At 44.7% G+C, this 16,272-nt stretch overlaps 1 protein-coding gene across 1 annotated transcript in view; it reads right to left on the reverse strand.

Annotated features, from left to right (window-relative positions):
• Positions 1-16,272, reverse strand: part of TESK1 (testis associated actin remodelling kinase 1) — a 493,128-nt gene that overhangs the window by 107,462 nt on the left and 369,394 nt on the right. The window contains exon 5 of the mRNA XM_078674640.1: positions 16,080-16,162. Within this exon, the coding sequence (XP_078530766.1) occupies positions 16,080-16,162 (83 nt within the window). The remainder of the gene's footprint in view (positions 1-16,079; positions 16,163-16,272) is intronic.

Consider the following 16,272-nt stretch of genomic DNA (forward strand, 5'->3'; position numbering starts at 1 on the left):
TCACAGGGAAAAGCCAGGAAGGGTTCCACAGCGGTATGCGTTACAGCGCCAGGACACCCATTGGTATTAGTGCGCTTTACAAGTACAAATTACAAATTAATTGTGCATACAATGTTAAATACTAATGTGAAATACGGGTGGGAATTAAAGAATGGGAAAATAAGTAAGGGGAGGGAACATAGAACAATAAAGTCTAAGAAGATGGCATTACATTAGTATGGTGTGATGACCTCTCCCCATCTCATTGTCCAATCACCAGTAGGGGATACACAAACATTGAAACATTTGGGGGTGGTACATACACTGAGAATAGTATAACGAAGGTAGGCTTAGGCCAGAGACGCTGCTTGAGCACTGACAGAAGAATCGATAAAGGAGAGATGGAGACAGAAGAGTAGGAGAGATTGCTGAGGGAGCAGATCCTGTCCATCTGGAAAGGGAAGAATCGAGGAGAGTAGCACCAGAGAGGGGTGCAACGCTCGCGTTGCACTTAGAAGAGGCTACCTGTCCCTGTCCTGATCAGTTGGCTCCTGACTACACGGGAGTCCCTTTCCAGCTCCTTGGCCAGGGGTCGGTCCTCACACCATTCTAGGTAAATATAAATCTGTGTGGTATGTCCTCGTACAGTTTTCCTTTTTCACCCTTCACAGGTACCAATGTCATGAGATTTTACTAAGTTTTTCATATTTTACTTTGATCATTATTTCTCCTTGAAAAGTTGCTGTCTGATATGTATTGGTATTTGACTCACAAAATTATCGCATAGATAAAGTTTTAAAAACTCTCCTGAGTCTGTGGTCATTCAATGAAATAAAGGTAAATGTTATTTATGCCTATTATGCTAACAATCTGATCTATCGACCAGAGGAAATGAAGAACTAAGTGTTAAGGATTGGTAAGAATTGGTGTACAGGTAAAATTATTTTACACCGTAAAATGAGTCCGGATCTCCAGCAGATGATTGCCAGCTTATTGTATGAATGATTTATGGGCCGAGGTGAGTATGGTATTTTAGAATAACCCAAGCTGGTAATCTCGCTGCATCAACACCCAATTCATCTTCTCGCTATCCAAAGCCCCATGCACTGCGAAGGCCAGCTTCCACCTCTGCATGACCAGCATCGCCAACTGGATGCAAGACAACTGCCTCAGACTCAACACACACAACACTGAAGTCATGACCTTCGGAAGCACACCCTCACCATGGGACTCCTCCTGGTGGACCGCCACCCTGAGGACCCCCCCCTAAATCCCAGGGTCCAAGCCCGAAACTTTGGCATTATCCTGGACAACAAACTCCTCAAGGAGAGTCAGATCAACGCAATCTCCTTGGTGAGTTTGTTGCAAGATCTTCAAGTGGCTCCCAGTATCCACTGGATTCATGGTCACACAAGCCCTCGTTACCAGTCGCCTGGACTATGGCAATGCTCTGTACACCGGAATCACATCAAACCTCACCAAGACTACAAATGATACAGAACTCAGTGGCTAGACTCATCCAGAACCTCCCCTGAAGGACCCACATCAACCCCCACCTAAGGAAACTCCATTGGCTCCCTATATACAAAAGATGCCAATTCACGATGCTGACCCACGCCTACAAAGACTTTCACTATAAAGGACTAGCATACCTTAACCACTTCCTCAGCATCCACCTCCCCTCTAGACTCCTGTGCTCCGCCTCCCTCTCCCTCACCCCCGCATCCGCCACTGCAAGTGTGAAGGCCACTCCTCCTCCTCCTCCTACCTTGCTGCGCTTTCCTAGAACAAACTTCAACTCCACCTCCGAACAGCGCCAGCCCTCCGGAAATTCCGAAAGGGGCTCAAGACCTGGCTCTTTGACTGAAACACCAAGCAGCCTGACCCAGTGTTAGGTTACTCTTACAGGTGATTAGCATGTTATACAAATCCTCATTGATCGATTGATTGAGGGATGAAGTAAACTTATACGGGGGAGCCCTAGAAAAGTTCCTTTTGATGACTGCTACCAGGCTTTTATGTGGGGGCTGACCGCCCCAATCAAAGAAACCTTAAACATAATTAGGTGATAGTCAGTCCAACATGGAGGTTTATTAGTCAAAAGAGTAACAAAATAGAAATTGGTAAAAAATATTAAATCTATACCTATAATCTATAGTTGGAGAGTTGATCAGATGAAATAACCCTGAGCTATTACAAAAGTCGATAAGACTTTGTGTTTCAGAGACAGACAAATCATCTACCTTGAAGATGAAATCACCCACAATTAACAAATTTGAAGCGGAAATAACTAATAGGGCTATATGTTCAGTGAAATCAGAGCTGAAGGGAGCCAGAGGAGCCTGCAGCTGACAGAGAACCACCACTTCATCCGTAGTAGGTGATAAAGTGAATGATGATGGCAAAAACATATGCCTGAATACCTTAAGATGGTGTTGAAAAATGACAGCTAGACACCCGTCCCCTTGTCAGTGTGGTCCACTAACAAACAGGGGGCAGGGTAAGCTGTTCACGGAACCTAACAAGTTTGCAATTCACAACTAGATACATTACTATGCAAAATATAAATGATTAAAACCCTCTCAAATAATCTAAATAGACAAACAAGATGCACACAGAATAATTAACTGAATTTCACCCCCAGTTTGGGTCCTTGCCTTCCCCATCAGAACACATTTGAATGACAAAGGCAGATAACAGTCCTTAATGCTAAACTCAGCAGACAATATTTGATTAGTCACAGCTACTCAAAAGAGCAAGCAGACAACCAAAGGAAGATAGCCAAAGAGGTGAACAAGGGCAGACCTGAAGGCCAGCTCGCGGACTGACTGTGCCTAGAGCCAGGACTCAGGGTGTGGCAGGTGGCTGCCTGGGGAATCCTGCAGCAGTCAGGAGTACCAATGCTAGGCAGTGGAAAACATGATCTATATCAGCCAGAAACACTGCAATGAACTCATGCCACTCACATGGCATTCAAGGGCTGTACCAACATTGTGGAAGGCAGCCATGAGATGCACACTGGTACACAAAGTTGAAATAATTGTGAGATACCCATACTTTCTTCCCTTGTGCACTTCCTCAATCATATGTTTTGCACTTTGTAAAAGGGTTTACCTGGATATGTCCGCTTTTACCAAACTATAAATGCGAGGGTGCCCTGTCCAAGACGATGCGTCCCCTTTGTACATGGACAAAGGCAAGAGAAGAAAGTAACCCCTAGGTGAGTGAGAACATAAAGCTGCGTGACCATTTTTTTCCCAGTGCCAAATCATGTATTGGGCTTCATCTAGTTATCGAGTTTCATGGAAGAGGTATTCCGTGTCTAGAAGGTGGTCTACTATGGACCAAAACTTCAATTGCTGCGGAGATGCTGCTCTGTAATGGGGTTGAGTTCCCCTGGTAAACATACGCATATTTAAAGAGCTTCCAAAGGAGGTTGGTGGGTGTAGAAAACGATGCTGGTGGTGGAAGGCGAGGGTTCAAATTCTTCCAACACCCTTTATTTTTTATTTAGAGCGTTTTATAAAGTACGTACATGAACCAGGGGTATCAGAGCGCTGTACATAGGCTTGAATGAACAAAATGATTGTTATAGACCGGTACATTAAAAGCAAAGAGCCACAGTAGGCTGTTGCAACAAATATCACATAAAACACCCATCGTCAATTAATATTGCCCTAGTCTGCATTGCTCTAGCATCTTCATGGTGGTTATTTTGCTGCTGCTCTGAAACCATTCACATCCAGGTACCCAGGGAGCAACCTTTAAAGGGTTCACCTGTAAACTACCTGCTTCTGACTGATCGAAAAAAATGCTGCCATTGTGACGACCCTTGCGCCCTGGAGAGGGGCTCTCCGAGAGTCCATGCAAGGAATCTATTCATTAGGATCTTTTCAATTCTTTTTTGAAAAAGTGAGATGATGGGTTTGAGCGCACCTTGGGTGGTAAGGAGTTTCAGATCCTTGGCGTCGCCCTGGAGAAGGAGTGTGTGTAAGTTTTTTGTTTTCGGAATCTAGGAGGTTCAAGCCTGAGAGAGTTAGCACTTCTTAGGTGGTGGCTGCCACCGGAGATTCGAATCTGTTCTGCCAGGTAACTTAGATTATTAACATGTAGGGCTTTGTGTGCGAGGCAGGCAATTTTCAGACAGGTTCTTGCCTCAAGAGGCAGCCAGTTTAGATACCCAAGTGAAGGGGTGATGTGGTGAAAGTGTCTAGTTACTGTTACTAGTCTCGCTGCAGCATTGAGTCGATTTGAGTGGAGCTGTTCTCTCTTTGGGTAGACCAGACAGGGTCGCCGAGCCTTTTTCTAAACTGGAGACCACAAGTGATTATACTGCTTGATTGAAGTCTGAAGGAGGCAGAAATGGTTTCAATTGCTTCAGTAATCGGAGTTGAAATGTCACACTGCACGTGGTATCACTGATGTGAGCTCTGATGTTTAGATTCTTGTCTAGTGTTACTCCAAGGGGTTTCGTGGAGTCAAAGATGGTAGGTTTGCAATCGAGGGCATCTAGGTGCTTTAGCCAATCTTGGATGAATGTGGGGCTGTTTTGCAAGGAGAAAAGAAGGAGTTAGGTTTTCAGAGAGTTCAGCTTGAGGTTGTTTTGAGATAGCCAGGACTGAATTTTGACTAGCGTGATATTTAGTTGAATGAAGTCGTCTAGGGAGGAAATCTAAGTATAGTTGTGTGCCCTCTGTGTACATGTGGTATGCATTGTACGTTTGAGTGAGGGTTTCAGTTAGTGGTTCCATGTATAGGTTAAAGAGTGTGGGGGAAACGGCCAACCCATGGGGGACTCCGCACCTCACCGGTGAGGCGTTAGAGAATGAGTTACCTAGTTTGGTGCATTGTGAGGGATTCTGCATGGAGGAAGTGAACCAAGAAACACTTTTCCAGACAACCCCCTTCTGTGTTCTAATACATTTAGTAGGATATTGTGATTGACTGTGTCAAACGCCGATGAGAGGTCTATGAGGATGAGTAGGCACGAGTCATTGTCTAGTATCTTACGGGTGTTGTCCAAATATGTGCACAATGGCTGATTCAGTGCTGTGCCCTGTTCTAAATCCTGATTGAAATTTGTTGAGTAGGTTGAATTGGTCAATGTGCCCATGCACGTCACCATGCAAAACTAGCTTCTTGTCACACAAACACTGTTTCTCCAAGACAGTTTTGTCTATCCCTTCGTAGAGCAAAACAATAAGAAAGAAAGGCTACTATAGACAACGTGTGGTAGGAAATGACTCACTAAAGCTTCCAGATGAATTTAGCAAAATAATGAAGTATTTTATGATTACAATATGGCCAAAACACTGGGGATTTCTTTCAGTAAAGAGCACCAACTCCAGGCTGTCTTTTGACAGGCCAGAGGGACTGGAAGCGAGCCAGTCATCTTATGAAGGCAGAGTTCACAGGTTCTCAACTCCAGAGTAATTGTGAGGGTATCTATCGCTCGCTTGGGTCTCCATGGCAGACAGAGACTCTGGTACTTCCAAGTCTGTCTAGACCACTAGATGCCCCCTTCTTAGCTCCATGTATGGTTCTTGTTGTAGACACCCACTTCCTTGCCTTCAACTAGGGAGCTTTTTCTCCAGATACCACTCTGCAGTGAGTGGAAGTTGACTACGTCACTAACTTCTTCATTTGTACAAAGAATCTTGTCCAAGTGCAGTGCCAGACCAGTTGCAAGTGGTATGCTTCAGAAAAAGAGACTTTCAGGTACTTTGTTGGTCCTAAATAATAATATGCAACTAAACTCTCATCTAAATCCAAAGAAAGGTCCTAGATCATCCTCAATGTTTGAAGACTCTGGGGCTAGCTATTTAAGAGATACGCGACAAGGAGAAGATATCTTGAAAATCCGTGTGAATAAAGGGGAAAGGGAAGTTTGGTACTTGGAATCAAATGAGAACAGAGCTACTGATATCGAGAATGTGAAGTCTTGGACCTGTTTATCGGGGACGCTGAACTGTAACAAAAGTTCTAACCATCTGAAGTACCCTGTTTAACCAAGGTCTAAAGTTAACATCGTGGAACATAGCAGGGAGAACAATAAACAAAATGAAGGAAGTCCTCAATACACAGCCTGATATCCTGACCCTACAAGAAACTTGGGCAACAGAACCCTTTTCACAGAAAGGCTACTATGTTTATAACATAACTGCAAAAGCCACTAATCGTGGCCACGCTAAAGGAGGTTTGGCTATTCTAATGAGGGAAGATTACCTATGGGCACAGGAGATAGTCGAGACCAATAGTGACAATTTACAATGTATTAAACTTTTTCTAAATACTTATAATATGACCCCACAAAAAGCAATTTTGCTTTTTAATATATACGCCCCCCCTGGTAGAAAGCAGGACACCCTATTTGAAGATATCCTGGAAACCATCACACAAAAAATAGAAGCCCACATGTTTCCATCTTATATAATTATGGGTGACTTGAATGGGAAAATGTCAAACCCTGAAATAAAAAAGTGGGAAAGAATTTTTGAAGAGGAAAGATTGGACTTTTCTACTCCCCAATTCCCCAGAGACATTCACTCTAATAGAAGAGGGAAAATGATGCTATCAGCACTATTTAATATAAACGGGGTAATCCTGAATGGGAATATTGAAGGTGATATCCCGGCATCATACACTAGACAGGGACACGGGAGCCCTTCGATAATAGATTACATCATCTGTGGCAAAGATCTATTTGAAACCCTTACGTATCTTCACTCTAATTTTACATCTGATAGCGATCATGCCATGATGCAACTATGTACCAGTTGGTCGGCTCAGTCTGCAGCAGAAGGACAGATGATCCTTTATAGAAATGAAACTCTGGTAAATAGCGAACAGAGACGTATCTTTTGGAATTCATCTTCTATGGATAAAATAACAATATTGATTAAGCATAAACATTTATTAAGGAAACTCTATTCTGAAGATCCTATCGCAAATCTTGAGAGTATGTTTAACGAACTTAAAGAGGCATTAATAAAAATGATTAATCAAGGAAATACTGGTAATAAAACGAAGAAAAATACAAATAAAATCCAGAATACACTCATAAAGAAAAAACTAAATAAATTGATACGTGCTCAATATTTAAACTCTTCTCCTACTACAAAGAAAGAAATAAACAAACTGAAAAATCAACTAAGAAGAGAAAAAATAAGTAAGAAAAAAACCTTTCAAGATCGCAACTGGGTTGACTTACAAATCGCCGCAAAAGAACATAACCAGAGAACGTATTGGTCATTAATAGCTAAAATAACAGGAACAAAGAAAAAATTACTAGCAGTACCGGTACCGCCGAAAGAGTGGGAAATTTATCTGACAGATCTTTACAAATCTAATATGGTCAGACTACAAGAAAATTGTGCAGATGAAGTAAAGGAAAAACAAAAATCTTTAATTCCTAAAACTACAACAATAATGGTAGAAACCCACATTCGAAAGGCAAGAAGTACAGGTGCCTTCGGCCCTGATCAAATACCGATCAAGGCCCTGCAGGTGGATCCCAAGGAATGGAGTTTTATGTTAACCCCACTCTTTAACTATATTTTGACCACTGGACAAGTACCAAAATCATGGCAGGGGAGAATTATCATTCCTATTCATAAAAAAGGTAGCAAAACGGTAGCAGGAAATTACCGCCAAATAGCATTGATGGATGCTACCGGAATTTTTTTTGCTGCAGAAGTATTACTCCAACTGAAAAACTGGGTTTTTTCGCTGGGTCTGATACCTATGTTCCAGGCTGGTTTCAGACCTAAGCACTCTGTCACGGACAATATCGCAATTATTCAGGTCATTCTTGATAAATATGTGACACGAAAAATTCAGACTGTCTATATGGCATTTATAGATTATTCGACCGCATTTGATCGTGTAGATCGACCCACATTATGGAATAAACTGAAGAGTTTTGGAATCAACGAACACCTGCTACAGGTAATAATAAGCCTTCACACCACAACTTGGTGTCAAGTTCAAATGGGGGGCGAAAAAGGCTTAACGAAAAGAATAAATACAGAGAATGGTCTTAAACAGGGATGTCTCCTAGCTCCTTTATTATTTTCGTTATACCTCAGCGACCTGCCAGATCAGTTACAGCAGGGCTCAAGCCTGCCTCCAAAAATAAGCAAACAAAGTATCCATTCGTTGCTTTATGCGGATGATATAGTGATGTTTGATCTCACACCATTTGGTCTGCAAAACTCTCTGGACATCTTACATCAATACTCAAAAGAATTTTTTTTAATCCCGAATGTAAAGAAAACAAAAGTTGTAGCCTTTTCTGGGAGGAAAAAAAGTGTCAAATACAACTGGAAGCTGGGTGGAGAAAAGATCGATGAAGTAAATGAATATATATATCTCGGCAGGATTCTCTCAAAGAATTTAACTAACACAAAGCACATAGATAATTTAATAAAGAAATCAGATTTACATGCTGGAACACTCTCAAGACTCTATAGTGCTACTGGGAGCAGGCATTTTTCTTCATTATTAAAAATATATAATGTGAAAATTCCTGCAGTCCTGTCGTATGCAATGGAATATATCCCTATAAAACAATGGGGCTTCATGGATCGCCAAGAAGGAAAAATCCTGAAAAGAATGATGAAGGTCCCAGTTGCAACACCAGTACAAGTTCTAAGGCTAGAATTTGCAATAACAAGTGCTTATGCCACGGCTGTGGCCAACATCATAAGGTGGGCCTATAACCTCCTCCACGCAAAGGAGGGAACACTTAGATTCCTGCTGAATAAAGAAACCTTTGACACAGAGGCAGCTAAACAAACTTTTTTGGGGAATATGACAACTGCATTTCGAATGGCTGAAATTACTACAGAAATTTTACTCACCTGGTCTGTATCGCAATTGAAACTCTTCCTTAAATGTTTTGCACCTAGGTTGAGTTTTGATTCGGACTTTGCGCATAGCAATAAATTAAAAACATACAAATCATTTACAGACCTCTTAGAGTATAAACACATCCAGCCTTATATAGGGTTTTCCCTCACACATAGTGCAAGGAGGGTGATCTTGATGTTACGAATAGGCATTTTACCTGTGCAAGCCTATAAAGCAAAATGGTCAGCTGGGGAATCTTCCTCTCTCTGTTCTTTATGTCAAGGGGGCGAGCAGACTATGGAGCATTTACTATTTGTTTGCCCTAGTCCTAAAGTAGTACTAGCTCGTGCTATGTATCTTGATCCAATATATCGAACTTGCCGGATAACAAAGGAAAAAGAACTGTTAACAGTGGGCAAATTGCCTCCGAACGAATTTGTATGCTATAAACTTTACAAATTTTTTAAATCTATGTTGTTTTTATATTAATTAGTGATGTATACTTTTTATTTTTATTTTCGTTTGTTTTAAATGTCATATTTGTGGTCCTCTGTTGAGTACCAACACAAATAAAATCTTTTTGACTTTTGTTGGTCTTTGGGAGCTACCAGCAGATCAGGCCACTCAGATCCTTTCGCCGACAAAACACACTGTTCTTGATTACGGGTTGTCACATTTCGTCCCACCGATCAGCAGTCTCTCATCACTTCCAAGTCCTGCACCAGGTAAGTTTGAGGGTCTGCCTAGCTTCGTTATGTGCTCCGACTTTCAGCTGTGTTCTGCCTCTTGGGAGCCTCGTTAGAAATGGGGGTCTCTAGTTGGCAGTGGTGTGCACCTTGACCAAGTAGGGACCCTTATTCTAGTCAGGATAGAGGGATTACACAGCTAACATAACCACACCAGTTTAGAAAAATAACCAATCTTTATTTACGTGAAACAAGAGTAAAACGACAAAAATCAAACATACACAAGCAAAGATATTACTTTTTAAAGGTTCGAAATAGTTAAGTCCATAGGAAACTATGGATGAGTGACTTATCACAAAGTACCTGGGAAGCATGAAAATCAAAGATGAATGCAGGCGCAGGGGAGGCGAGGCAACAGAAAATTATGGCGAGGCAACGGAAAATTATAGCAATGCATCGGTTCCTTACTCCTAGAGGAGATGATGTGTTGGTTCCTTACTGTCAGGGGAGGTGATGCGATAGTTTCATACTGCCAGGGGAGGTGATGCGATAGTTTCATACTGCCAGGTTAGGTGATGCGTTGGTTCTTTAGAGTCAGGGGAGGTGAAGCGTTGGTTTATTACTGTGAAAGGAAATGATGCATCGGTTTACTTGACACGAGGCCTCTATTTTTTACTGCTGGGCAACGTCGAAGTAGAAATTGTGGCACAGGTGCAATGAGTTGAAAATCCAGACTCACTGGGTCGATGCAGGGTGGGGAGAGGAACAGGCGCTGCGTTGATTTTCTAGACGTGAAGCAGGTCATGTGCCGATTCCCTCAATCGTACAGCAGGGCCTGAGTCTGGGTGGGTATCTAAGACTTTGGAGACTTGCTGCTCAGGACTCTGGCTGCGGCGATCTTTCAGCTGCACGGCAAGCGCTGCTTCTATACCTCAGCCACACTGCAGCAATGCATTCATTTTTCAACAGCACGGCCATGTTGTGGAGGGAAAACAGGTGCTGAAGGTCTATGCATAGATTCTATTCAGTCCTTTGCAACAAAGCCACCTCCAAGAGCCCAGAACTGGAATGTGCACCACTTGGCAGCTCAGAACACCCAGCATTGGTGTTCTGTGCAGCAGATGAAGTTTTTGATGCCCTGAGGAGGCAAGCACCCACAAGCCCTTGAAGAATCTTGGCAAGCCGGATTCAGAAAGCAAAGCCCAGTCCTTCCACTGCCCAAGACAGAAGCAGCAAGCAGTAGGCCTGCCCAACACAGCTACAAGCAGAGTGGTAGTTCCCCTCTTACAGCTTCTCCAGCTCTTCTTGGAAGAATCTCCTTTTAGCCCAGAAGTGTTCTGAAGTAATGGTGTCACAGCTCCAGTACTTCTACCAGTTTCTGCCTTTGACGTAGGCAAACTTCAAAGGTAAGTCTGTGTAGTTCACAAGAGCTGCCTTTTCCTGACCTGGCTCCAGACACACTACAGGGGTGGAGACAGCTTTGTGTGAGGAAAGGCACAGCCATATTCAAGTGTCAGTGACAACTCCTTCCACCAGTCTAGCGCAGGAAGACCAATCAGCCTGGTGATGGGCCATCAGGATATGCAGGGCACAACTCCGCTTCCTTTGTGAGACTGTCTAGAGTGAATGCACAAACAGCCCAACTGTCAACCAACCCCTGATGTGGATTGCACATTCAGAGGTACAGAATGGCAGAATGTTATGCATTTTGTACACCTTAACATAACAAAGTTACAAAAATGTGAAAAATTCCTAAATGAAACAAAAATGGCCTTAAGCACTTCCATGTTTATTTTCTTCACATATAAGCACAAACTCTGGTTCTGAAATGGACTGTCTTCCGCCCAACATGCCTTACTCTAGTATTAAGAGCTGTGCAACAGAGAGAGGGGTCTGAACATGCTGCCCCATGTTGACTCCCTTAATTAGTGTTGCGGAGCCGGAATGAGGGGACGTGCAGGAGACATGTCGCCCTTTCTAAGCTTCTACCTGACCATAGCTAGAGCACGCCTCCTCGTGGTACTTTCAAAGCTTCTACCCGACCATAGCTAGAGCACGCCTCTTCGTGGTAATTTCTAAGCTGCATAGCTAGAGCACGCCTCACCATGGTACTTTCTAAGCTTCTACCTGACCATAGCTAGAGCACGCCTCACCATGGTACTGTCTAAGCTTCTACCGGAGCATAGCTAGAGCACGCCTCTTCATGGTAATTTCTAAGCTTCTACCGGACCATAGCTAGAGCACGCCTCCTCATTGTACTTTCTAAGCTTCTACCCGACCATAGCTAGAGCACGCCTCTTCGTGGTAATTTCTAAGCTGCATAGCCAGAGCACGCCTCACCATGGTACTTTCTAAGCTTCTACCTGACCATAGCTAGAGCACGCCTCCTCATGGTACTTTCAAAGCTTCTACCCGACCATAGCAAGAGCACGCCTCTTCGTGGTAATTTCTAAGCTGCATAGCTAGAGCACGCCTCACCATGGTACTTTCTAAGCTTCTACCTGACCATAGCTAGAGCACGCCTCTTCATGGTAATTTCTAAGCTTCTACCGGACCATAGCTAGAGCACGCCTCCTCATTGTACTTTCTAAGCTTCTACCCGACCATAGCTAGAGCACGCCTCACCATGGTGCTTTATAAGCTTCTACCGGACCACAGCTAGAGCACGCCTCCCCATGGTACTTTCTAAGCTTCTAACCGACCATAGCTAGAGCACGCCTCCCCCATGGTACGTTCTAAGCTTCTACCTGACCATAGCTAGAGCACGCCTCTTCGTGGTAATTTCTAAGCTGCATAGCTAGAGCACGCCTCACCATGGTACTTTCTAAGCTTCTACCTGACCATAGCTAGAGCACGCCTCTTCATGGTAATTTCTAAGCTTCTACCGGACCATAGCTAGAGCACGCCTCCTCATTGTACTTTCTAAGCTTCTACCCGACCATAGCTAGAGCACGCCTCACCATGGTGCTTTATAAGCTTCTACCGGACCACAGCTAGAGCACGCCTCCCCATGGTACTCTAAGCTTCTAACCGACCATAGCTAAAGCACGCCTCCCCATGGTACTTTCTAAGCTTCTACCCGACCATAGCTAGAGCACGCCTCTTCATGGTAAATTCTAAGCTGCATAGCTAGAGCACGCCTCACCATGGTACTTTCTAAGCTTCTACCCGACCATAGCTAGAGCACGCCTCCCCATGGTACTTTCTAAGCTTCTACCCGACCATAGCTAGAGCACACCTCCCCATGGTACTTTCTAAGCTTCTACCCGACCATAGCTAGAGCACGCCTCTTCATGGTAATTTCTAAGCTGCATAGCTAGAGCACGCCTCACCATGGTACTTTCTAAGCTTCTACCCGACCATAGCTAGAGCACACCTCCCCATGGTACTTTCTAAGCTTCTATCGGACCATAGCTAGAGCACGCCTCTTCATGGTTCTTTCTAAGCTGCATAGCTAGAGCACGCCTCCTCATGGTACTTTCTACCAGACCATAGCTAGAGCACGCCTCTTCATGGTAATTTCTAAGCTTCTACCGGAGCATAGCAAGAGCACGCCTCTTCATGGTACTTTCTAGGCTTCTACCGAAGCATAGCTAGAGCATGCCTCATTATGGTACTTTCTAGGCTTCTACCGATGCATAGCTAGAGCACGCCTCTTCATGGTACTTTCTAAACTTATACCGCAACATAGCTAGAGCACGCCTCTTCATGGTACTTTCTAAGCTTCTACCGGACCATAGCTAGAGCACGCCTCTTCATGGTACTTTCTAAACTTATACCAGACCATAGCTAGAGCACGCCTCTTCATGGTACTTTCTAAGCTGCATAGCTAGAGCACGCCTCACCATGGTGCTTTATAAGCTTCTACCGGACCACAGCTAGAGCACGCCTCTTCATGGTGCTTTCTAAGCTTCTACCCGACCATAGGTAGGGAAACGCCTCTTCATGGTACTTTCCAAGCTCCTACCGGAGCATAGCTAGAGCACGGCTCTTCATGGTACTTTAAGCTTCTACCGGACCATAGCTAGAGCACGCCTCTTCACGGTACTTTCTAAGCTTCTACCGGACCATAGCTAGAGCACGCCTCCTCATGGTACTTTCTAGGCTTCAACAGAAGCATAGCTATAGCACGCCTCTTCATGGTACTTACTAAGCCTCTACCGGACCATAGCTAGAGCACGCCTCTTCATGGTACTTACTAAGCCTCTACCGGACCATAGCTAGAGCACGCCTCTTCATGGTACTTACTAAGCCTCTACCGGACCATAGCTAGAGCACGCCTCTTCATGGTACTTTCTAAGCTTCTACCCGACCATAGCTAGAGCACGCCTCTTCATGGTACTTTCTAAGCTGCGTAGCTAGAGCACGCCTCACCATGGTGCTTTATAAGCTTCTACTGGACCATAGCTAGAGCACACCTCTTCATGGTACTTTCTAAGCTTCTACCGGACCATAGCTAGAGCACGCCTCTTCATGGTACTTTCCAAGCTTCTACCGGACCATGGCTAGAGCACTCCTCTTCATGGTACTTTCTAAGTTTCTACGGGAGCATAGCTAGAGCACGCCTCTTCATGGTACTTACTAAGCCTCTACCGGACCATAGCTAGAGCACGCCTCTTCATGGTACTTTCTAAGCTTCTACCGGACCATAGCTAGAGCACTCCTCTTCATGGTACTTTCTAAGCTTCTACGGGAGCATAGCTAGAGCACGCCTCTTCATGGTACTTACTAAGCCTCTACCGGACCATAGCTAGAGCACGCCTCTTCATGGTACTTACTAAGCCTCTACCGGACCATAGCTAGAGCACGCCTTTTCATGGTACTTACTAAGCCTCTACCGGACCATAGCTAGAGCACTCCTCTTCATGGTACTTTCTAAGCTTCTACGGGAGCATAGATAGTGCACGCCTCTTCATGGTACTTTCTAAGCTTCTACCGGACCATAGTTAGAGCACGCCTCTTCATGGTACTTTCTAGGTTTCTACCGGACCATAGCTAGAGCACGCCTCTTCATGGTACAGTGCTGTCAGCCAGCCGGTGAGGTGGACCACCAGGCACTCGCCAACCCTCGAGAAGGAATGGGCCTGCTTTGAATTTGAAGGACAAGCAGATTAAAGGTGGTTACTGCAAATTGCCCTGCTGGTGCCATTCCTTCCACAGAAGAAGTTGAACTGACGTCACAAGGTTCTCGCTGTAGGTACTACTCTAGTGCTTGACTGTAGCGCTACCTCCTGCTGGCCGGGGATGACCTACTCAATTCAGCTATCCACCATCAGCCACAAGGTGGTTACTGCTGAAGTCATAAGACAGGTGGTGGAGGCTCGGGACAAGGAGTAGATACTTCAGACAAGCACAGATATGCAGGGCTCACTTCTGAAAACAAGCACCGGCACCTTAAACCCATCCTTTGTGAGCTCACAGACTGTCCCAACAGGCAATGAGGGTCTCCTATGGAGAGGAAGAACTGGTGCATGTGTGGTGATGGCGGCAGCATGACATACCCAGGTATTGTACTTCTAAAAATGGATTAATGTCCCCTTAGCATGAAAAATAATAATCATGAATGAGGATTCACACCAAAACACCCCCCAAGGAAAGGCAAACCTCCAAATGATCCTGTCTGAGGCCATTGTTAGTTAATGGAGTAGCAAGACGGGTCCAAGTCCACAGCGAACAAGATAGATTACTTGCTTTGTCAAAAGATGCTTCTAGAGGTGCAGCACCAGGTGCAGTCTAGGCACCTTTCGACCGCTCCAGAAAAAGAGAAATAGGATATAGAGCCTTATAATTCGATAGCAAGAGGTTTGATTCCCCCACCAGCCCACAAAGATTATTACAGAAGCAATGCTCTTCAGGAAAGTACCTCCAAATGCAACTTTCCAATGACCAGTGAGGAAGGGAGTCGGGCACATCTTTGAGGCCGATACAAATATCAAACCCATTGTGCTGACTCAGGGATTAGACACAGTAACAGAGCAAGAAAGATGTGTGTCTGTAACTCTAGAACTATACACTGCTCACAGGACCCTGAAACTCCACCCATGAGCAGTCACAGCAGAACCCAGATCCATCAGGTAGCTCTCGCTTATAATGTCCACCCTACTGCACAGACAGGGCAGGTATTAGATTAACATAGAAGGCATGGAACATACCACACCAATCAGCCATGCACGTTTTTAATCTGCACACGTGGGGTCCAAAAGCTGAATATGTGTTCATGTTTTCTGGCTCAAGTCCTGGCAATTTAATGTGGCCTTTTACCCCTCTGAAAAGGACATAAGGCATACCTCTGTCTTGGATAACTGTTCTTACACAATTCCACTTGGGGAAAAGCATCAACATCAATGTATCACACGCCGCTGAGCCGCTCCACCCTACACACTGAGCAGGGCTGCAGAAACTGCGAATGTCAGATCACCAAAACTACAACCCAAGCACTAGACTCCAATCACCAAAGGTGAACACATGCCACTGCGGCGCGGCTTAACCACTGAGGAGCAGGGTCTCTTGGGAGGCGCAGCACGGCACAGCAAGCGGCCGAGCGATCGGGGCTCTCGCTCTCACCTGTAATCTGGGATCTTTTCTGCCAGTCCGAAGTCTCCCACCACCGCCGTGTAGCCGTCCTCCTCGCACTTCACCAGACAGTTCTGCAAAGAGAGAGGCCATCGCAGTGGATCAGTAAGGGAACCTGGGACCACCATCGCAGTGGATCAGTGGGGGATCTTGGGACCACCATCACAGTGGATCAGTGGGGGAT

Source organism: Lissotriton helveticus, chromosome 2_1 (genome assembly GCF_964261635.1).
Source record: "Lissotriton helveticus chromosome 2_1, aLisHel1.1, whole genome shotgun sequence".
NCBI classification, from domain to species: Eukaryota; Metazoa; Chordata; class Amphibia; order Caudata; family Salamandridae; genus Lissotriton; species Lissotriton helveticus.